This window comes from Neolamprologus multifasciatus, chromosome 15 (genome assembly GCF_963576455.1).
Source record: "Neolamprologus multifasciatus chromosome 15, fNeoMul1.2, whole genome shotgun sequence".
Lineage (NCBI taxonomy): Eukaryota > Metazoa > Chordata > Actinopteri > Cichliformes > Cichlidae > Neolamprologus > Neolamprologus multifasciatus.
The window spans coordinates 12,399,089-12,420,908 of record NC_140453.1 but is presented as its reverse complement, the minus strand read 5'-3'; the positions used below and the strand labels follow the sequence as shown (position 1 = coordinate 12,420,908).

Genomic DNA, 21,820 nt, shown 5'->3' with positions numbered 1-21,820 from the left:
TATTTTGATCTTTTTCTTCCTTGTCTTGTCAGCCTTGTGTTGCAGGTGCGGGCTAGCAGGGCTCAGGTGCATCAGGAGTTGAGGGAGAGAGAGGAGGTTGAGAAAGAGCTAGGCTTAGTCAAAGGCTGGATCCAAGACACCCGGGGTTTATTGCTGAGTCCCACTGCAGACCTGGATTCACTGCTGCAAGAGCTAGAGGTAAAGGACTTACTAGTCTCACAAATAAAGTAAACATAGTCTGACTTTAGTGGTGTTTTTTTGCTTGTTTAGACACAAATACAATGTAGTAACATAATTAACAGATGTGATTATATTTGAAAGCTATGGATTTACTTGTTTATCTATGTTCCTACCCTCACCTGTGGCAGCAAGCTGTTAGTAGTCATCAAAACAATGAGATAGTACATGGAAGTGGTAAAAATGAATGTCCTCTGAAGGGTCTCTGGGCTCTTCCTTAGAGATAGAGTAAGAACAATGGTCATTTGGGAGGGGCTCACAGTAGAGTCGCTACTCTCCCAATTGAAAGGAGCCTGTTGAGGTGGTTCAGACATCTGATTAGGATTCCTCCTGGGCATATCCTACTAGAAGGAGGCCTCAAGGCAGACCCATGACACGTTAGAAAGGTTATACCTCTCGGCTGGCTTGAGGATGCCTTGGTGTCCTGCGGGGGAGCTGGAAGAGCTTAGTCTGCTACCTTGTGACCAAGAGCCAGATAAATGGTGAAAAATAGATAGATAGAAAGATTAATGGAAAAATGATAAAAAGGGATTTGTAGTCAGTCATGTAATAATTACAAATTTAAAAAAAACACCCAAACAATTTCTAAAGTGAAATCACCAATAATGAAATGTTGCTATTGGTGGATCACTGCTTTGTCTCCATGCAGTTAGTTTAACTCCCTGACAAAGATTTATACACTTAAATGAGTTAGTTAAATTAAACAAGACCAAGCTATAAAGGGAGTTTAATTGTTGATTAATTGTTGATCATTCAGCTTGATTATTACAATATTATATATTATTATTACAATCCATTATTATAACCATGTATATTTCATCAAGTGCAGCTTTTCGTATGTTACATTCATGTCATTTACTTTGCCTTGTAGACGGCACACGGTGAGGTGATCAGCAGACGTCAGAGTGTGGAGCGGATGACAGAGCTGCAGCAATCAAAGTACCAGGACCTCCAAGCTGGCCTGCCCTCTGAACTCAGCATGCAGCTAGCTGAGGTGGCGCTGGCTCTCGGATCTGCTGAGGATCAGGTAAGCTCATTTTACTTATTGTATTATTTGACTCTAATAATGATGCATGTATGAATATTATCAATGCAATATGACACTGATTTCTTTAACATTCATTTAGTTTTGTCAAGAGGTTAACTGTGTATTTCTAAGGTATTATGTGGTCTAATTGTTAAGGCTGTATTACATAATCACAAAAGTTCTGTGTTGGATGTTGTCTGCAAATCTTTCTTTACACATATTCTATCTGTAACTTCTCTGCCACTAACAAAAAGCCAAAAAGGGATGTTAAACAAACATTGTGTGTGTTTCTGATATCCACTTCAGGTGCAGGCAAGGGAAAGGGAGGTGCAGCAGACCAGAGATGTGAAAGAGGACTTCAGCTCCCGACTGCAGGACATCGAGGCAAAGCTGAAGACCATTGCTCTAAAATTGGAAGACAAGGGTGCCGACCTGGAGGAGGCCAAAGAAGACACCAAAGTAATCAAACAGACAGATTGACTAATTAGCAAGCAATTAACCCCTGTTAAATCGGCTATTCATTTTGCAGATGTTGAGGTTAATGAGTGAATTGAGTTCTGGCTTCAACAGTGACCCACTTTTGAGAGGAGTATTCCAGATGGGAGTTTGAGCCCCTTGCCTCCTGTTCTTCTTCTTGTCTCCCCAGCATGTTTCTTCCCTCACTCATTTGTAGAAAAAAAACTTTGGAGTTAAAATTCATTTAAAGGAGCAGTTTGAGAACATCCCACATGCCTCTGGTTTAGTAATTAATCACTGCTCCTCGCCAGGAAAGCCATAAAACCACAACTTGTCATTCATACGCTTTTAAAGCTGTGGGTCACAATTAAGTAGTTACTGCTTTTAGGATGAGAGTGTTACTTGAAATGTATTCTGACTGTGTTCAAAATAAACTCTAAATCTAGTTTTACCTCGCTCATGAACTCCCTTTCTTTAATCTCTGGCCTCCATACACCTCCTTTCTCCTCCGTTTTTTTCACCCCCTCCTCTCCTCCCCTCTCCAGGCTCTTTCTGAGGAGTGTGAATCCTGCGGTTGCTCTCTGGCAGAGTTGGGAGTGGCTGTGCAGGAGTTTGGGGAGCAGAACCCTCTCCTGTGTAAGCAGCTGGGTGATGCTGTAGCCAAACTGACAGAGGTGCAGCACCACACCTCGCAGCAGGTCCAGGATAGAGCCAACAGACTGAAGAAGGTGGGGGGGGGGGACGACAGTCAGTTCAGTGTGCCATCCAGATGATTTGTTTCATATAATTCTCTTAAATATTATTGTATTAAATGTAGTTTAATTATTTGCTCTGACTTTGTGGTCTTCTGTTGAGCAGGCAGAAAGACAGGTGGAGGAATATCAGGGCATGAAGGCATTCATTTTGAGCTGGACAAAGAAAGCTGAGGCTCTGGTCACTGGTAATATCATTTGGAGCTCTGCGTCCCAGCTGCAGGAGCAAATTCGAGCACACCAGGTGAGCTTTAATGGCGCTGCCAGCAGGGATTGTAAATAACTATAAGTTGTCCTAAAGCTGCTGTTGTGTAAGATGAATGGGTTCTATTCCATGTTTATTCTTCCTCCAAAATATTAATCCTGGAGCTGTGGATACCCCACAAAGTTGAAGCTAATTAGATGCACCGAGTTTTTAAAATTCCAGTGAAACGTCATGCTCTACACTATGTCGACCGGCCTTAATTAGTATAACTGCACACCCGAGAAGACTCCTCTCCTTGACTTATAATTTGCGTTCATTTGGTGGCAGGCCTTACTGCGTGAGTGTCGAGGTCTCCATGGTGACTTGGAGGCCATGGGGGAGAGGGAGGTGCAGCTGGCGGATGTGTTGCAGACAGAGAGGTGGAGCCAGCGGGTGAAACACCTCAGCAGACTCACAGAAGAGCTGCAGCAAACTGCCAAGACTCTCCTCCAGAGTCTGCAGGATGCAGCTAAGGTACATGACACTTTTAAGAAAGCATTACAGGAGTTATGCAGTACCCCCCTGCCTCAGTCTTCCAGTGATCACATCATCTCCATTGCTGCCAAAAAAACTGTGGCTATTCCCATTTTATAATTCCACACACTCTGTTGCATAAGAGCATGTGCACATCCTTTCAAATTGAGTCAATTATAATTTAGCCACAACTCAACAGTGCCCCCTTATGGTCATTCACGACAGATTACTCCATCATAATGGAAGGCACTGTTTCATTTAGCGTGTGCAGCAGTAATCTGTTACGCTAATCTGATTGCCATGCAGCTGCTTCCCAGACGACAGTCTGTTGCTGATTGTTGCTAATAACACTGTGCATTGGAAATGTGTTTACAACTCCTCTTGTGAGTTAGATTTTTTTTTTTCTGGGTCTAGATTGCAGAGCACGAGTTTAATTTGTAGCGACTTGTAATTTAGTTTCTTTCCAATGATGCACATTAAGGTCAGTTAGAATTTGCAAATGAATACATTTTAAAGCGAGAGGCACCACTATCTTCATCCTTCAAACTGCACTGAGGAAAAAAAAACATTTGCAGCATTAGATGGCCACAAAGGAGCTTTGATACTTTTAAAATCATGTGGGTTTGATTACTGCTGTGTACAGAAGCTACATTCTATCTTGTATCTTTGCCCACATATACTTTCCCTTGATTTGTTATGTCTGTATCTCTCCTCAGGACATGTTGCGTCTGGAAGCGGAGGTCAAGAGCCTCCATGCTGCTGTAGATCAGATACAGGCCACACTTGCTTCCCCTGAACTTAACAAGCTCAGTCTCAGAGAGCAGTTGACACAGAGACAGGTAAACACAAACATAATACTGGCAAACAGCTTGTGTCCAGTCAGTCTGCAGATGTAATTTAAATTAGCGTGCATTGATATACATCTAGCATTTCTATCTCCCGTCTTATTATCAACCTCTTTGCTTTTCAATAAGCGTCTGCTGGTGGAAATGGAGGGCTTTAAGCAGCAAGTAGCTGCTGTTCAGCAGTGTCAGAGCGCCCTCCGGCTGCCAGAGGAGGTAGTGGCCAGTCTGCCTATCTGCCGCACAGCTCAGACTCTGCAGCAAGAAGCCAGCCAACTGCAACACACCACAATCCAGCAGTGCAACATCCTGCAGGTAAAAGGCAGCCCGAGTATTATGAAGGCTGTTGATGAGCTGTTAGATATAAAGTCATAGTGACAGAGACAAGAAACAGTACATTATCAGCCTTTGTGATAAGAATCCTACTGTCAAAATTATATATTTTTTCAATTGCATTGTTTTTGTTAGTATTTTATCGCTTAAAAGTAGCACTGAAATTTCAGCTGATGAGAAGAGTTATTGCTTTGAAGAGTGGATGCTCTGAAACCTGCACTGTAGTGTTTCAACAAGCCTTCTCAGGAATGTCTGTGCTTTCTTTAAGCCCCCATCAGAGGCCAACTGTAGTGAAGATTAGCCCTGAGGAAGAAGCAAGTGACTTTCAGCCAATAAATCAGTCAATCCATTTGAACCAAATACATCATGTTTAACAAGAACTGAAACAGTTTATCTACCATGTGGGCACATTGTTCTGGCTCAAGGTCAAATTTGTGACAGGCTGTCTAAAACATTTTGATACATGGACCTTCTGATTAGGTCATCTACTAATCGGAAGGTTGGTTCTTCAGTCCCTGGCTGATCCAGTCCAAATATCCATGGGAAAGATACTAACCCCAAGTTGCTAGATAGATAGAAAGCACATAACTAGAAAAAGAAAAGATTTGGAATTGGAAAAAGATTTGGAAAAAGATTTGGAAAACAAATTTCCCAGAGGAACCCACCCGAGGGATTAATAAAGTTTTATCTAATCTAATCTAAAGCATAGAAAAAAGTGCATGTGTGAATGAGGCAAGTTGTATAAAGTGATTTGAGTGCACAGATAGAGTAGAAAAATGCTATATGAGAACCAGTCCATTTACCATTTACATTCACATCTATCTTTGTAATCGCAATATTCTAATCGTGGTGATTTAGCTCTCACACACCTGCATAATTTCAATATCATCAAATGAAAAATACAGATTATTCTGTCTAATAAGAGCTTACCAACAATATAATGAGCTTGCTCAGTACCAGTTACTGCGTATGGATATGAGAGTCAACGTAAAAGTTTAGAACTTGACTCCCTGTGTGGAGTGGAAAGGGAAAATATAATTTCCCTCAGGGATCTATATTGTAAATACAGTTTCATTCATCTCGTTTTACCTTAACGCCCTGACAGGAGGCCGTGGTGCAGTATGAGCAATATGAACAGGAAGTGAAGAACCTCCAGAGATTAATTGAAGAAGCTCATCGGATCATTCAGGACCGGCCCGTTTCCACTAATAATATACAGGAACTTCAGGCTCAGATACACCACCACGAGGTATGAGGGTCTCCTTACTTTCTGTTATTTATCTGTTCGGTTTATTAGAACAGCAGTATGTAGGTGATAAATATGTAAACCCCCAAGTCATCAACATTATCAATAAAATGCTGCTTTATGATTGTCTTATCCAAGGTTGTCAAAAATAAGGCCAGAATTGGCCCTGCAAAGATTCCCATCCGGATGGCTTTGGAAAATGTAAAGTAGAATAGAAATTTGGGGTTTTTAATATTTATATATTTCTCAGAAATTGTGTGGTTAAACTTCTGTACAATGGTTTCACTGGCCCTCCCTACAAGATTTGCTCCTAGAACAACATTTTAGTCTTCTGCCGTAAACCAAATTGAGTGTGACTCTTAAAAAATTAGTTGATGCCTCAGACATTCAGACATTTCCATTGAGGTCAGTATTTTTAACATCAGAAAGTTAAGTGAAAGAAACAGAGAACTTGAGTCATTATGTTTCCTGTCCTATGTTTCAATGCACAGAGGCAAAAAGCAGAAGTTGTGGCACCAGTGAATGTATCATATATCTTAAATTAGCCTTAGGCAAGCCTAACTAAAATGACTCAAACTATAATTCTATAATTTCATTGCATCATTCAGCATAAGAAAAAGCTGCTTCTATAGAGCCCTGAAATTGTTGAGTTAATCTAGTGTGAGAACACAAATGTCAGAGTGGTTAGGTTGGACATGAATTGTTCTTTAATCTTCCAGCACTTCAGTACAAATGCTTGTCTTTCTTATTACACCTGTTTGAGAATGGCACACAGGTGTGTAGTCCAGGGAATTCACAGCAGGCACATGTGCTTCCTTCTGTATGCTCCACCCAGGCAATTCCCTCAGCTAAACCAAACAGACAGGCCAGGCAGTCAATAATGCTCACATAAACACCTACAGTCAATTTAGACCAATCCTAACATGCATGTTTTTGGACTGTGGGAGTTAGCCAGAGTACCCAGCACAGGATGCAAGTCAGTCTGCACATTCAAACCCAAAACCTCCTTGCTGTGAGCCATCAAGGGACCATGGTTAAAAATAAATGGTCAATTCATACCCCTTTCCATCATTCCCCCTAAATCCCAATTTAAAAACATCTGATTTAATCTCCCTTTTAACATGATCAAAGCATGCATTTTCCCAAACAGCAATCCAGAGAAAATGTTGTGTGGTGCTTTTACAAGCCCAACTCACGCACATTCCTAGTTTTATCTGATGGTGCATGTAAATATAATCTGCATAGACAGATGCCAGAGTTAGATTTGAGCGATTTGAGCCTCTGCTGCAGTTTCACTTTGCTGAGTATGTTAGATCTCCCATGCCGAGAAGGAGATTGTGAAGGGGGAGTGCTGATGCAAAGACCTGCAGAGAAACATCGTGTCTCCCCACAGGCAACATTTTTTCTTTTATTACGTTTTAATTTCTGCTGCACGGTTTAGGCAGATTTATATCTTACTCCAATGTTTAACTGCCTGGAAAATATTAACCCAGGTGTTGCAGATATTTGCAGATATTTTCTCACCCCTGTAATCACTTTTGTCGCAGCAGAGCGGCCTGGCATGCCAGCATTTTTATGTCTAAGTTAGATCTCTAAGCTCAGCGGAGAGTTGCAACTCCACTGGCCCCTTTAGTCACATGACCTGATTATCAGTGCAATGACCATCTGTGGGACAGAGGGTGAAAAGAGGGGTGGAGGAGGAACGGCAGAGATGGGCTGGCCTGCTGGCACATTAGCGTAGTTGTAATTTGACACCGTTTCTGTCACTCTTCCTCCAGACGCCCTCCCTCTCTCCTTCAGCTCCCTTTTGTTAGAAGTAATCTGCCCAAGGGATTGGCTGAGAACGACAGTAGCAGGCAAGGGAGGGGGAGGGTGCAGCGCGGTGAGATCACTTCCTGTTTTTCCTTGCCATTTGTGTATGTGTAGCAGAGGGAGTGTCTGAGGGATTTTGAAGTATTTCTGCTATGGTCTCTGCTTCAACCAAACATCCTGTCTTAGCTTCAGCGCTGATCTGAGTCACCCGCCTCTGTGCTGCTCCGATTGGCTCAGAGATACAGAGGAGAGAGAGAGTGAGAAAGATAGAGAGGAAAAAAGGAGAGTGAGGCGGTGCTATTCTCTTTCTACACTTACACCAAAGACAGCCAAAGAGAATGCGTCTGCTCCGCTTACTCCTCTCATACCGGCACCACATTTAAGGCTGAACCAACTCAGCCACCCACTTTCACAGGATCCTATTTAAACAGGAACTATTGATCTTGTGGTGTGGACTCAGCCACACTCTCCTGATCCTGGGGGTGGTGTTTTCTGTTTGCTTGGAATGTTTTGACAGGAGTTAGCCCAGAAGATCCGTGGCTACCAGGAGCAGATCACCTCGCTCCACTCCAAGTGCAAGATGCTGACGGTGAAGGCCAAACACGCCACTATGCTGCTGACGGTCAGCGAGGTGGAGGGCTTTTCAGACGGCATGGACGAACTGAGTGACGAGGAGCTTCCCAGCACTGTGACAGACACCACCACAGCTGACGCCAAGCAGCTTCCAGCACACCCCTCTGTAGTCATGGTGAGTGGGAAAACCTATGGTTTTTGGGGGGGATATACAGTCATAGACCTGTAGACATTACAAGGATGTGTGTGCATGTGTGCATAAGTTGTAGCATCTCTCCCTTTCTGCACATACCACTGACTGCCAAAGTGACTCCAAGGATCCCAGTGGGTCCTTTAAGGTTTCTATGTGCTTCATTTAACAAAACTCCAGTTAGGTTAGTTACCCTTGACTTATACCACATTAATGCATGTCTGATAATATCACTTAAGATTAGATTTTTTAGATCTGCAAACCTTTTCTTCTCCACTATTAAGGTCACGGTAACAGTTATGACTGTGCAGTTCATTTACAAGATAATAATGAGCCACACAGAAGTAGATGAACAGCAGGCCCTCCCTCACGTGCAGCTGTTTAGGCCTACGTAACAGCTGGATAAGGATACAGTGCTACACAACATGTTTTAAACTAGTGGCATGAATATTTTTAGTCGCCAATTATGTTTTAATTCAAAGTTCAAGTTCAAAGGTCGTTGGGGCGGGTGTAAAACCTTGCCTTTTAAAACAGCACTACTTCTCGCTGGTACACTTGCACCCAGGTGGGTTGTTCCCTTATGAAGATGTTTCCACACCTGCTCTGTGGATTTAGGCTCTTTCTTCATGTAATCCTGGAGTAACTCTGTGATGTTGAGCTCAGGGCCCTGTGAGGGCAGTGCCATCTGTTGCTGACTCCTTCTTCTTGTAGGTGAAAATAGTTCTTTATAAATCTGGCCGTGTGTGGGAAGTTTTTCTCCCGCTACAGCAAAGAAATAGTACTGTAAAAGGTTACTCAAACTTAAACTTAATGTTAGCCTGAGCCTGTCTGTCGCCCTCATCTTAATCATTTATTTTTCATACAGTTAGCACAAGTAACCACCCCACTTCCTTTCAGTCTGTTTCTGAATCAGGTTTTTGAGCCTTCCCAGTGTACTACTGTTGTTTGTGGTGTGTTTCGTCTCAGCGGGCCAGGAAACAGGATATTACTGTGTGTGTGTGTTTTTGTGTGTGTGTGTAAACGTTGTCATTTTCCGTGTATGGTAACTGTCACGCATGGATTACTGATATTTTTAAAATTGCACGTTGTCATTGTTACAGCAGTGGTTTTAACAAGCGAACCTCACAATGTAAAGCCACAGAGTTTCCCACACATACTGGTGTGCTAATGCTCTTAGTTGCCTTGCATTGCATCATAAAGCCCGCGAAGCAGTCCTCCGAAGGTCCTGAGTCAGTAGACTAAGGTCCGCATCGCATTGCCAAAAAGCAGCCCAGTAGGGTTTGGCTCACATTTCAGCTCTGCCTCTCTGCTGAAGCATGCAGGCACACTGACAACAGTGCTACTTCTAGGACAGCTGCTGCTGCTGTATTCACCAGTCCCTGTCTCGGTTAGCTATCTCATGCTATAGCCATGCTTTGTTCGAGTCTGAGCCTTGATACTGCTGGATTTTTCAATCAGAGACTTTATTCTTACTGTCTGTAGGACTACTTTAACCCTTTTCCTGTTGTATATGTGTGTACTAACTCTACAGCATGTATGGGTTCATGTGTGATGTGAGCAATCACTGTCTGTGTACTTTGTGTGTGTGTGTGTGATTTCTCAGCTTCCTGGTGAGGGCCATTCCTTTATCCTAATGTATCCTGTAAAGAATCCAAGCAACTACTTCACTGCCAGTGGAATCTAATGTTTGTCCATTTGCTCACACAGCAAAGACTTTTACCTCTGCAATGCTCTTTAATGTTGTGTTACGGCAGAAGAATTTCAGTGAGGCATATCAATGTCATTAATGTGAGCTAATGGGTCTCCTTTCTGTGTTATTTGATTACTCACTATGTAATTAATCAAGCAGTATGTGTTGCCACTTCAATCTGGCTAACCTGCACTTCCCCATTAATTTTTATGCTTTTTCTTCTTCTTCTCCCTCCTCATTTTTCCCTCTCTGTCTCCTCTCCCCTTTGATCTGGTTGTTTTCTTTTTGGCTCCCCCTCCTTTTTTCTTTCACCTGCTTCTTTTGATGTGTGCGTTTCATTTCTTTGCGGCGTGTATGTGTGGTCAGATGACAGCCGGCCGCTGCCACACACTCCTCTCCCCCGTGACAGAGGAGTCAGGGGAGGAGGGTACCAACAGCGAGGTCTCCTCTCCCCCTGCCTGCCGCTCCCCCTCTCCGGGGGCTAACGCTGAAGCTGCTCTTAACCAGGTATTGCAAATCCCACCCTGGAAAACTCCAAACCGACCAGTATTACCTGATGGTCTCAACTTCCCTACTGCCACTTTGTGTTTTGCACCTTTAAACGTTCAGTCATCACCATCATTGTTAGAAGATAACACTTTAATCTTTAAAGCTTCAAATGTTGCAAAATGCAAAAGCTAAAAAATATTGAATATGTGGCAAAATTTTGACGTAAGGTAAATGCATCCCCTTCTCTTCACCATCACCACCATAACAAACCAACTTACTACCCTACAGTGACCACCCCACCATCATCACTGTTAACACAGTATGTTTGAGAGAGCCGGAGATTTGCTGCGCTTATTTTACCTGCTTTTCCTTTTTTTTTTAAAATCGGCCTCCTGTTTGCATATTTACTTTGCTGATGGAAGTTTTGTTTGCCATTCCCATTTTTGTACACACAACTGAGGTGTCATCAAGTAGCTTTTTGTGCTGTCTGTGACTGCGAATGATGTAGAAGTGAAACAGAAACACTCGTTGTGCTGGGAGAAACAGCAAAGGTCAAATTTTTTATTTTAGCTGTAAAATCTAAAATGCTGTTTTAGTGGCCTGTTATGTACCTCTACACTTAAATATTGAAAGAAAAAACAGGTTCAGAGACAGCTGGGAAATATGTGGGAATTTAAACTAACTGTTGCTGTGGGGGAAATGCAGCAGCAGATCTAAGTTAATCTGCTTTAGGATTGACCCATGCCCACTGTGTGGCAGGATATGATTATGGGGGCAGCCTAATTTTAAAATTAAAGAGAACTACTATTACTGTTAACTCATGACATATTGACTTCAGTTATATAATAGAATAAAAACAACCATGATCAGTGTGTTTCATACTGGGTCGAAAGCCAAAGGGTATAAATGTGTTTTAAGATGAGTTTTGAAAATGGACAATGTAGGTGACTGTTTAACATGTAAAGTCAATTTATGAGAATACATAGAACACATAAGAGACATATTTTATACAACAAATGTAATTATTTGAAATTCATCTTTTGCTATGTATAACGCACATAAATTCTTCTGTGTTTCTGCTACAAAGGCGTTAATGTTGAACTTATATATGACATAAACTAAATGCTTCTCTCTCGTTGTGAGAGAGTAACATGAGAAAGGAGGGATTTTATTCCGTTCTCCCAGCAAGAACAGAAAGTAACATCAGCTGTATCAGCAAGAGACACCCGACTCAAGGTCAACCATTTTCATTTGCAATGTTGAATTGCATTTTAGTAGGTAAAGTGGGATCAAGTTATAACATTTAGCTGCCTCTTTTTAAGCACGTCTGGGGAAAAAAACATTTTAAAAGTAAGTTTTTGTAAAACTTTCAGATTCTTAGGCCAAGTGTGCCACTAGGCTTTTTATAGACTTTATGCTGTAAAAGGTTTCGCAAAGAACTATTCCCATCAATAGTGTACACTTACTTTTTCCTCGTTTCACAGGGTCGAGGTACACTAAGCCGAGTACCTCTGCAGGAACTGTACGACCCATCTATGGAAAGCAGTGCTGCTAACTTGGACGACCTGCAGAGATCCTGGGAAACGCTAAAGAATGTGGTATGTCACATCTTCACTTTAATTCAACACATTTATTTATTTTTATTATTTGTGTTACTGTTAGACAAACACAATGACAAACTCAGGATTAGTTTGTCTCCTAGCATACTGAGCAAGGCGCGAGTGGTCACAAATTCCGGCCTGAAGTTTTAGTGACCTCAGACCGACACTGCCATGTCTGACAGCTTGACTTTGTCATCATATTTTCAGATCAGTGAGAAACAGAAGAGCTTATATGAGGCTCTGGAGCGGCAGCAACACTATCAGGAGTCCCTCCAATCTATTTCCACCAAGATGGAGTCCATCGAGGGGGCGCTGAATGAGGGCTTAGAGCCCAACAAGACTCCAGAGAGCCAGATGGCTGCACACCAGGTGAGAGCTGAGTGGGGGGGTGGTATTAGGGGAAATGTGCTCATGTGTGTTCTAAAGGGATAAAGGAACATAATGTAGTGCAGATAAAGAGTGTAAAAGTAGTAGTGTAATACATGAAGTGTAATCTGTAAGGCTCATGGGAGACACCCTCACAAAGATGGTATAGGCCAGCGAGCTCTTGGGAAACAGAGTACGACTCGGGGGTTTAATATTGCACAGGGCCAGGCAATGGTTGGACAGACTGCATGGCACTGTTCTTCGTTGCTATGCCAACATCACGGCTTTAAGAAAACCGTTTGCTTTTGCAACACTACTGTCAAGAGGTTTCTGCACACCCTCTTTCACTGCTGGCACACCATCTTCTATTCAGCCTCTTCTTCTCATCCTTAATTAATTCCCATTGGCTCTTTTTTTCTTGTATATTCTCATTTCAATCCTCACACACGTCTTATTGCCGTTTATTCAGGCTTTGATGGATGAGATCCTGATGCTGCAGGATGAGATTGGTGAGCTACAGATGTGCTTCTCTGAGGAGCTGGCAGAGAGTGATGGGGATGCTGGGGAACAGCTCGCCCTGCAGTCTACTCTCACTGTACTGGGAGAAAGGATGGCCACCATTCGAATGAAGGCTTCGGGGAAACGGCAGCTGCTGGAGGTGATTTACCAAGTGCTCATACTTTTTCTAGTTTATCATGTGCTTGTATATGTTATGTCTGCTCCTTATCTTTATAATTCTGGTGAGCTCACCTGAGAATTTAAGGTATGTGTCGCATTGACCTCTACAGGAGAAACTAAGTGAACAACTGGAGGAGCAGCGACAGGAGCAGGCGCTGCAGCGATACCACAGCGAGGCCGAGGAACTCGACAATTGGCTGCTCAGCACTCGCGCCACTCTCAGCTCTGCCCTTCAGCCCCAAAATGAAGACATGGACATGGAGGAGCAGCTCATCGACTGTCAGGTGAGAAGCCAAATCTGCTCTAAACAAACAAAACTGGGGATGACGGCTTGTATGCTGCTGTGTTTTTATCAAAGTATCTGGCTGCTTCACTGTCCTAGAAATGGTACTTTTTCTTGGACTCTCTGATCTTCATGCTTGCATTCACTTTCATTTCTATAGAAAAAAAAATATGCATTGTTTTTGTGTTTTTGGAGTCTTTTTATGGCAAATTGATTCAATTGGGGAAGGTGCTAACAAACCATAACTGAGCTTGAGCTTAATTAATTATATATATGTATATTTTTACAATATTATCATATGTTTATAATTAACATCATATGAGCATTTGAATTTTACGGTACCACTGTGCTTAAATAATTTAAAACTAAAATCTTAGTGTCCATTATTATTAAAGGTATACATATATATAAGTGATATATTTGTACTTAGAGTTTAAAAATAATTGCTTTTAACTTCTGTCTACATGTTGTTGTACTATATCAAATATCTCAAACATTTCATCCAATATTTCCTCCATCCTGTTGCCCTGGAGATCTTCTAGCTTTGCAGTCTTTTAGTTTAAATTTATAATTCATGGTTCTTTCTTATTTGTCACCATTAGATACTCGGTCCTACTTGATTTGCCCCCTGGGAATTTTCTGTATGTCAGGCTCATGATTTAATTTTTGTGGGGAGGGGAGTTATTATGTTAAAAATACTGTCACATCTAACTCCCTGCTGTGTCAAACTCAATATTTTCTTGTGGGGATTTACGGCAGAGCCTAGATGCTAAAATATTCATGTTGCACATATTCTACATTCATATTACATGTGAACTGTGAGATGTTTACATATTTGCCTTGTGATGCTCCATAATAGGCTTCTTAGAAGTTATAATACTAGCTCTGTCCCCCAGGCAGAGAGTCAGTGTTTTAAAGTGTGTCTGTAGCAGCTGGGAGACAGTAAGCTGATTAAACTGTAGTTCACATATGCTTTGTGTGGTCTGCACATATAAAGGTCTGGACCATGCTGAGCTTCATGTCCAGATTAAATAATGATAAAAAAATTGGGTCTTAAAATTTCAGTTTTCTGGTTAATCGTCTTTTAAATGTGGTATGATATGCAGAGACCTTAGGAAAGTATTTTGTTGAACTTACTTAACACATTCTGTTTATTTAAATGCCTGCACACCACAATGTAAGCAGCTTAAAAACTACTCGCATATAATATGTCTTCAGTCTGTTCTCAATCAAATGCTTTCCTAACTTTAAACTTTGAGCTTTAATTGCGTCATCATAGCCGTTTCTATTATGTTGTTTACTCGGTCTGTTCATCAAAAGAAAAAAACCTGCAAAACTGGTGTTTGAGAATTTTAATTAAAATGCACTATAGAGGTTTTTGCTGAAGTGGAGATAAACCAGTTTCTTTGCCTGCCTCCTGAATGACAGAGTGACGCTACAAACTAAGGGATAAGAGGCGCACTGTATTGTTGTGGAAAATTCTCTGCACATGATCACCTCCCATCTCTACCGAGGGCCCTTCTTTCCCTGTGTGAAAGAAGAGAATACAAGCTTAGAGAATACAAACTACCGCCTCTCTTCACTTCATTACAATTGTTGGCCTTTTCAAGCTCTCTCTGGACTTTTAGTCTAAAAGGGAAGACTCTTTAAAACTGTTTCTATTAAGAAACTAATCTGGGAGCTGAGGAGAGCAGCTTAAACCAATGAGAAATGCTAATGCTTGATCGACTGTAATCCTGTTTTTGTTTTTTTTAATAGAATATGCTGTATGAGATCGAACAGAAGGTGTCGTACCTATCAGAGCTATCCGTCCATAGCGAGAGCTTGTTGTTGGAGGGCCGGGCTGAAACCAAAGGCGAGGCGGAGCAGCTCACACTGAAACTGCGCTCCCTCAAAGACAGCCTGCTAGAGCTGCAGCAGATGCTGCAGGACAAACAAGTTGACATACAGGTGAGAACAGCAGTCATATGTTATTTCTTTACTGTCTCAACATTCATGGCTGCATCCACACCCCAGTGTATTTTCACTTCCCAGCTTTCCTTCCTCCATGCTTCTTTGTCTTTTCTTTTGCTCTGCTGCATTATGTTGAATTGGCCTGCGACGTCAATGCTAGCATTGTGCAAAAAGTACTAAAGGCTAATTCATGCTCTTTCATAAAAGTCCACTGTTTTCCACTGTGAAACAGCAACAGCTGTGTGTCTCACAATGGCGCTTAGACAAAAGGATGCTGACTCATCAGATGTAAACACTAAATGTATTCGATCAGGTGCGTTTCTGAGGACACAACATGAAAGTTCCACTTTGCATTTTCGCTCCTGGTCTCCTTTAACATGCCCTTTTGGTTGTTCACATTAATCCTCAGATATTTAATCACTGTATAATAAATCAGAAGGCTAGTGAAGCTTTCTAGGTACATGCTTGCAGCAATCTCTGATGAATAAATATTAGTTCATCTTTACCAGTCTCAAAATAATTTAATGATAAATATCATAGATATATGTTAGGCTATTAGGCATATTTATTTCTGCTTACTAAAAATTGGCTTAAAAATTGGCAGCTGTTAAATGCTCTTATTCCAAAATTACATCTTATACCTAATGTCCATCTTTGCCCCAGGGTTCACTGCAAGAGCAGGAGGACAGTGAGCCAGATTCGTCTCTGTCCCAGAGTCCTAACGTTCAGGACTGGCTCTCCCAGGCCCGGTCAACACGCACGCAGCAGCAACACGACAACCTGCGTCGACAGAAGGTAAGAGGAAGCTCTTTTATACTCTGATATATATTTGAAAGACCTAAGCTGACTATCTCATATGCAATTTGTAATTATTACTTCCCTTTTATTACAATCCACTGAAAAAAAGAAAGTGCATATTTCATATAGATAAAATCGAACACAAGTGTAATATATTTTGTAGGAGCTTCAGGAGCACGTCGCTGAACAGAGGAAGCTGCTCAAGTCTGTAGCCAGCGTTGGAGAGGAGTTACTCGGCCAACACACCACACCCAATGGGGACAGGTATTTTATCAAAGATCTTGAAAAAAAATTTACGTCCTTAAAACATTTAAAAATTGTGAGTATTTTGTTTTTTCCAGTCGGGATTTTGACCACGACACAGCTTTTGCATTGCCTTGCTCTCTAATGAAGTCCTCTCCTTCCTGCAGTGAGGTGTCCGTGCCTGGTGGAGTGCTGCTGGAGAATGAGACCTTGTCTCCTCTGGAGCAGTTGAGACAGAGATGGGAAAACCTAAATAATGATCAGAACACAAAGCTGCAGCTCTCCTTGAACTCCCTGGAGCAAGACCAGCTTAGCCCGGTATACATGCCAGAAACTGTGCATTTTTATTTTATGCATTAAATGGTTTTAAAAATCTTTAAATAAATGTGCTTACTAGAAGCTAGAAGTTTGTGTTCGTACTGTTTCTTCCACTGATGAAATTTCACACTTTTGTTGTTATGCATGCTGCCAGCGTGACCTTGAGCTTTCTCATATTTCGTTCTTTGTGTGTAGGTCCTCCACCGGTCCCGTCTGTCCAGTCCCAGCGTGGTGTTCAGAGGTGAGGCTACCAGCCAGGACTCTTGCTCTCCTAGAGCTTCGTTTGAGGCCTGCAGCCAGACTTTAGAAAGAATCACAGAGGAGGTGAAGCAAACATTTTCTCATGTTAATCTCTCTTTTGTGTTTCTCAAAATAAAAAATGTTTTTAACCAGTAATACAAAACTATTCTTAGTCATGCCTTTCAAAATATCAAGTGCATAATCTTTTTGCCCCTCACAGGCAGCGGGCAGTGAGAGTAAGCTTGCAGCATCTTTAGGGGGGGCAACAATCCAGCAGGACCTGTATGCTGCAGTATCAGCTGCCTCGTCCTGGTTAGATGCTGCTGAGAATCAGCTGCTCGCTGGTCCTGTGCTGCTCTCTGAGGACACAGAGACACAGCTCACACATTTGGAGGTAGGAGAAGACAAACAGCAATAAAGATGTTAAATAGTCTGACATATAAATCGCAGCAGGAGGAAAAGTACTAGCTGTTCTCGAGCATTAACAAAAAGCTTTTGTCTTACTTGAGTTCAAGGTTTTAACATAAAATAATACTAACTGAGTTTGGCTCCCCTGTTTAGGGTTTGAATAAACAGCTGAAGGAGATGACCAGAGAAGTGAAAAATTGCAGAGATCTGCTGGGTGGTGGATTGGACAGGCTGTGTGGAGGTGAAGAGCGAGCTCTGATGGAAGACACGCTAGAGGGCCTGCAGGAGAGGATGGGCCTGCTGGACTCTGCATTGGAACAGCACTGTGACGCCATGAGGGACAGGCTGCAGGAACATTCAGCTTTCCAGGTGTTAAAGCTGAATAGTTTTACTGGAAACTTGGGTTGTGAAGCATCTTATTGATGTTACAACATCATTGTTCTTATTCCCCGACTTTGTTTGTGTTATTTTTGCCAGAATGAACTGCGGTTGCTGTTCACAGCCTTGACTGAAAGCAAACACCAGTTGCTACATAAGATGGCCGGAACTGCAGACAGACCTGCATCCAAACAGATAGAGGTATGTATGCGCACCAGCAGCAAATACACAAGTATTAGATGCATATTTAAGATGCAGATTTAATATGCTAAAGGCAGTTTTTGCAAGCAGATTTTATAGTAAAGATGTTGCATTTTCTACAGAAATTATCAGAAGTGGAAGACAGCCTGAAGGAATTTGAGCAGAAAGTTACTGAGCTGAAGACGAAAGCAGAGGGACTCCAATCAGACTCGTCATCCAATCAGGAGCTACTCAAACTACAAGTAATACTTTCATTCTGTTACACTGTGATCATAATGCTCCAGCACTGTAACAGGGACTGTTTCACATATTCATTTATCTTTTTAGGATGCATACGAGGAGTTGGTGCTCATGGTGGGCTCCAGACGGAGTAGTTTGAACCATGGTTTGTCTCTGAAGGCTCAGTATGAAGCTGCACTGCACGACCTTAATGACCTGGTGGACACCGCTCAGGACAAGATGGCTGCTGACCAAAAGATGACAGTGGCTTCAGTCATAGAGGTTCAGATGTTACTAGACAAACACAAAGTAAGGAGGGGGCTTTGATTTTTTTAACTTTCTAATTGGTTTTAGTTATCTTTTCTACTGTACAATTGGATTTAAAATGTTGTTTTTTTCTTTTTAATACAGGAGTTTTTCCAGGGTCTGGAATGCCATATGATCCTCACCCAGACATTTTTCAGTAAAGTGTCTGGTTTGGTGTCTCAGAGGGAAAGTCAAACCCTGGAAGAGACCATGGCTTTAGCCCACAGTGTGCTCAAACAGGCCCACAGAAGAGGAGTGGAGCTGGAGGGGATTCTGGAGGTAGGGATAACAATGAGCTATTGGTAAAAAGTAGCTGCAGTCTTATTCAGTTTAATCCCAAAGAACAGTGGTTTGTGGTTTAGAAAATGAAAATAAATAGCATACGCTTTCCTTTCGCTCTCACAGTCATGGAGCAGACTCGTGGAAGACTATCAGGCTCTGTGCAGACAGCTGGAGGCGGTGGAGTGTAGCATCCCCACTGTGGGTCTGGTAGAGGAGACGGAAGAGAGGCTAACCGAAAGGATCAGCCTCTACCAGGTGAATGTCTTTGCACACTTTACAGAAAGCTGTAGTCAGATATGCTTTTTTAAATAAATTGATTATTTATCTGTTCCATCCTCTTTCTTAAAGCGACTTAAAGCCAGCCTGACTGAGCACCAGCCCCAACTCTATCAGGTACTAGAGGAGGGCAAGAAGCTTTTTCTGTCTGTTGGTTGCTCAGACTTGGAGAACCAGCTGACACAGCTAGGAGAGCACTGGCTCTCCTCCACCACTAAGGTCAACAAGGAGCTGCACCGCCTTGATTCGACACTCAAACACTGGACCAGGTAAGGGTCTGTGGTTACAGTCCTCTGTCTTGGTCTCTCAGCAACCCTGTTTGTGACACTTGGAGCCTGAATGATGTTGAAAGCATCCTCTAAGTCTGTGTGTTTGTAAATCTCAGGTACCAGAGTGAGTCAGCAGAGCTGAGCCACTGGTTGCAGTCTGCTCTGGACAGACTGGAGTTCTGGACGACCCAGTCGGTGACCGTTCCTCAGGAGCTGGAGACTGTCAGAGACCACCTCTGTGCCTTCCTGGTTAGTTGTGGTTTTATTAGGGCTGTCAACATTAACTCAGGTCCTCCATCCTGACAGCAGTCAAACTGTTTAATACCAACACCCTGTTTAAAAATACATGCACATACATTATTACTCCCACTGTAATTTATGTACATATAAAAAAAAAGATATGTGCATTTTACTGTAAATAGTGACCATTTTTACATACTATAGTGTTTGGGCTTTTTTGTACACTATTTGTCTTATTTTTATTTTTATAATGTATCTCTATTTTACTTTTTCTTCCCATCCCTTGTGCTGCTGTAAAAAGAATAATTAATAATGCTTATGTCTACATCAGCAGCAAAAATGTGTCACACACCTATTAATGACGTAAAGTTAACAAATGTAAGTGTGAAATCCAACTCCTGTTTTTCTCTTTCTTGTAGGAGTTTTCCAAAGAGGTGGACGCTAAATCGTCTTTGCGCTCGTCAGTGCTGAGTACAGGTAACCAGCTTCTGAGACTAAAAAGGGTGGACACGGCTGGCCTGAGGACAGCGCTGGGCCAAGTCGACACTCAGTGGGCTGAGCTGCTGACTCGTATCCCTGTAGTACAAGAGAAGCTCCACCAGGTTTGAGAAAAGCAGCTGTTACAAAGTCAATATTTATCATAACTTTTTGGACATCTCTAACTTCTTTTCTTCTTTCTCCTTTCCTCAGCTGCAGATGGAGAAGTTAGCATCACGGCATGCCATCACAGAGCTGATGAGCTGGATCTCGCTCATGGAGAACATCATAGAGGAAGATCAGGACAAGATCATGGCAGCTGTGGGCTCAGCGGTGGTACAGGACTACTTGCAGAAGTATAAGGTACAAAGGTTTTCATGCCACCGGTCCTTGGATTGATATTTTTGCTCCCCATCATCTGTCTCATGATGCGTCTTCTTAATTTCACAGGGCTTTCGTATAGATCTGACGTGTAAGCAGTTGACTGTGGACTTTGTAAACCAGTCAGTGCTGCAGATCAGCAGTCAGGATGTGGAGGGAAAGCGCAGTGACAAGACGGACTTTGCTGAGAAGCTAGGGGCTATGAACAGAAGATGGCAGATACTGCAGGGGCTCATTGCGGAAAAGGTAGCCCTCAGAGTGTACTTAAAAGCTGCTCTTCACCATTTTTGAGTCACTTAACCATTCCACAATGTTCTGTATTTTAGATTCAGCTTTTAGAAGGACTTGTGGAAGGTTGGTTGGAGCATGAAAATGGAGTTCAGGCACTGAAAACCTGGCTCACAGTACAGGAGGAGAAATTGAAGAAGAGACAGAGGATAGAGGATGTAGCATCAGTGCAGAGTGCACTCAAAGACTGTCAGGTAGGACCACACTCACACAAAAATCTGTTTGTTTTTTTGTTTTTGTTCTTTAAATAATGAGCTTAAAATAAATAAAGTTGTTTTCACAGGAGTTGGAAGAATTAGTGAAGGAAAAAGAGAAGGATCTAGAGAAAGCAGAGGAACGAGGAAATGCTCTCATCCAGGATAAGAAAGGAGCAGCTTGCTGTGTTGTAAAGGAAACTCTTAAAGGACTAAACCAGTCCTGGGTTCATTTGGACCACATGGTGAGCTTCTCACATCTCTGATGTCACTTTTAGATGGTTTCTGAATTTTCCCACACTTACGTATTTCGTCTCCCACTTTTCCTATCAGATAAGTCAGATGAAAGTGAGCCTGCGGTCGGTGCTGGAGCAGTGGACGTTGTACCGGCGAGCTTCAGAGGAGATAAATGGCTACCTGATGGAGGGGCGTTATTCTGTGTCCAGGCTACGTCTCCTTAATGGGTCTCTGGAGGCCGTGCAGCAGCAGGTGGAGAGTCTAGAGGTGAGAAGTGCAGAAAATAACCCGCACGCTGTTATTTGTGGCTAGTTTTTATTCATTGTTGGTACCTGTGCCATTTAGAGCCTTCAGGAGGAGATGGATAAACAGGAAAGTAGTTTGAGGAAGTTTGGCTCCATAACTCACCAGCTGCTAACGGAGTGCCACCCGTCGGTGGCGGAAACGCTCAACAAAGCTCTTCGGGACGTCAACATCAGGTAACAAACAACTCATCTCTGAGTGACTTCAGTCTTAAATATCAACTATACCCTCAGTTGATTTCAGAATATAACACTTTTTAAAATGTTCTCCCTCAGGTGGAATCTTCTGCTAGAGCAGATCTCAGAGCAGCTAAGGACCAGTAAGTCCTTGCTCGGACTGTGGCAGCGCTACAGGTCACAGTACAGTCAGTGCGTGACTGCAGTCCACAAACAGGAAGAACGTGCTGATCGACTTCTGAGGAGCGCCACTGACAGGGAGATAACTGAAGAAGAAAGCAGTGCCTGGATTAAGGACTGCAACGTAAGCAGAGATGAGACACTGGAGCACGACATGTTA

At 42.4% G+C, this 21,820-nt stretch overlaps 1 protein-coding gene across 7 annotated transcripts in view; it reads left to right on the top strand.

The window, feature by feature from the left end:
- Positions 1-21,820, top strand: part of syne1a (spectrin repeat containing, nuclear envelope 1a) — a 156,154-nt gene that overhangs the window by 98,046 nt on the left and 36,288 nt on the right. For 6 of the 7 annotated variants that reach the window (XM_085131862.1, XM_085131864.1, XM_085131863.1 and 3 more), the window contains 37 exons: positions 33-198; positions 1,109-1,264; positions 1,571-1,723; positions 2,266-2,448; positions 2,579-2,716; positions 3,005-3,190; positions 3,907-4,029; positions 4,165-4,347; positions 5,471-5,614; positions 7,941-8,171; positions 10,243-10,383; positions 11,850-11,963; positions 12,174-12,335; positions 12,802-12,990; positions 13,121-13,294; positions 15,052-15,243; positions 15,910-16,041; positions 16,208-16,308; positions 16,455-16,605; positions 16,801-16,929; positions 17,066-17,239; positions 17,407-17,622; positions 17,731-17,832; positions 17,955-18,074; positions 18,160-18,360; positions 18,463-18,636; positions 18,763-18,894; positions 18,988-19,184; positions 19,301-19,433; positions 19,844-20,026; positions 20,115-20,264; positions 20,352-20,528; positions 20,609-20,764; positions 20,854-21,009; positions 21,098-21,268; positions 21,347-21,480; positions 21,580-21,784. In XM_085131862.1, the coding sequence (XP_084987988.1) occupies positions 33-198; positions 1,109-1,264; positions 1,571-1,723; positions 2,266-2,448; positions 2,579-2,716; positions 3,005-3,190; positions 3,907-4,029; positions 4,165-4,347; positions 5,471-5,614; positions 7,941-8,171; positions 10,243-10,383; positions 11,850-11,963; positions 12,174-12,335; positions 12,802-12,990; positions 13,121-13,294; positions 15,052-15,243; positions 15,910-16,041; positions 16,208-16,308; positions 16,455-16,605; positions 16,801-16,929; positions 17,066-17,239; positions 17,407-17,622; positions 17,731-17,832; positions 17,955-18,074; positions 18,160-18,360; positions 18,463-18,636; positions 18,763-18,894; positions 18,988-19,184; positions 19,301-19,433; positions 19,844-20,026; positions 20,115-20,264; positions 20,352-20,528; positions 20,609-20,764; positions 20,854-21,009; positions 21,098-21,268; positions 21,347-21,480; positions 21,580-21,784 (5,929 nt within the window). The remainder of the gene's footprint in view (positions 1-32; positions 199-1,108; positions 1,265-1,570; positions 1,724-2,265; positions 2,449-2,578; positions 2,717-3,004; positions 3,191-3,906; positions 4,030-4,164; positions 4,348-5,470; positions 5,615-7,940; positions 8,172-10,242; positions 10,384-11,849; positions 11,964-12,173; positions 12,336-12,801; positions 12,991-13,120; positions 13,295-15,051; positions 15,244-15,909; positions 16,042-16,207; positions 16,309-16,454; positions 16,606-16,800; positions 16,930-17,065; positions 17,240-17,406; positions 17,623-17,730; positions 17,833-17,954; positions 18,075-18,159; positions 18,361-18,462; positions 18,637-18,762; positions 18,895-18,987; positions 19,185-19,300; positions 19,434-19,843; positions 20,027-20,114; positions 20,265-20,351; positions 20,529-20,608; positions 20,765-20,853; positions 21,010-21,097; positions 21,269-21,346; positions 21,481-21,579; positions 21,785-21,820) is intronic. The other variant, XM_085131866.1, reaches the window with a different exon arrangement.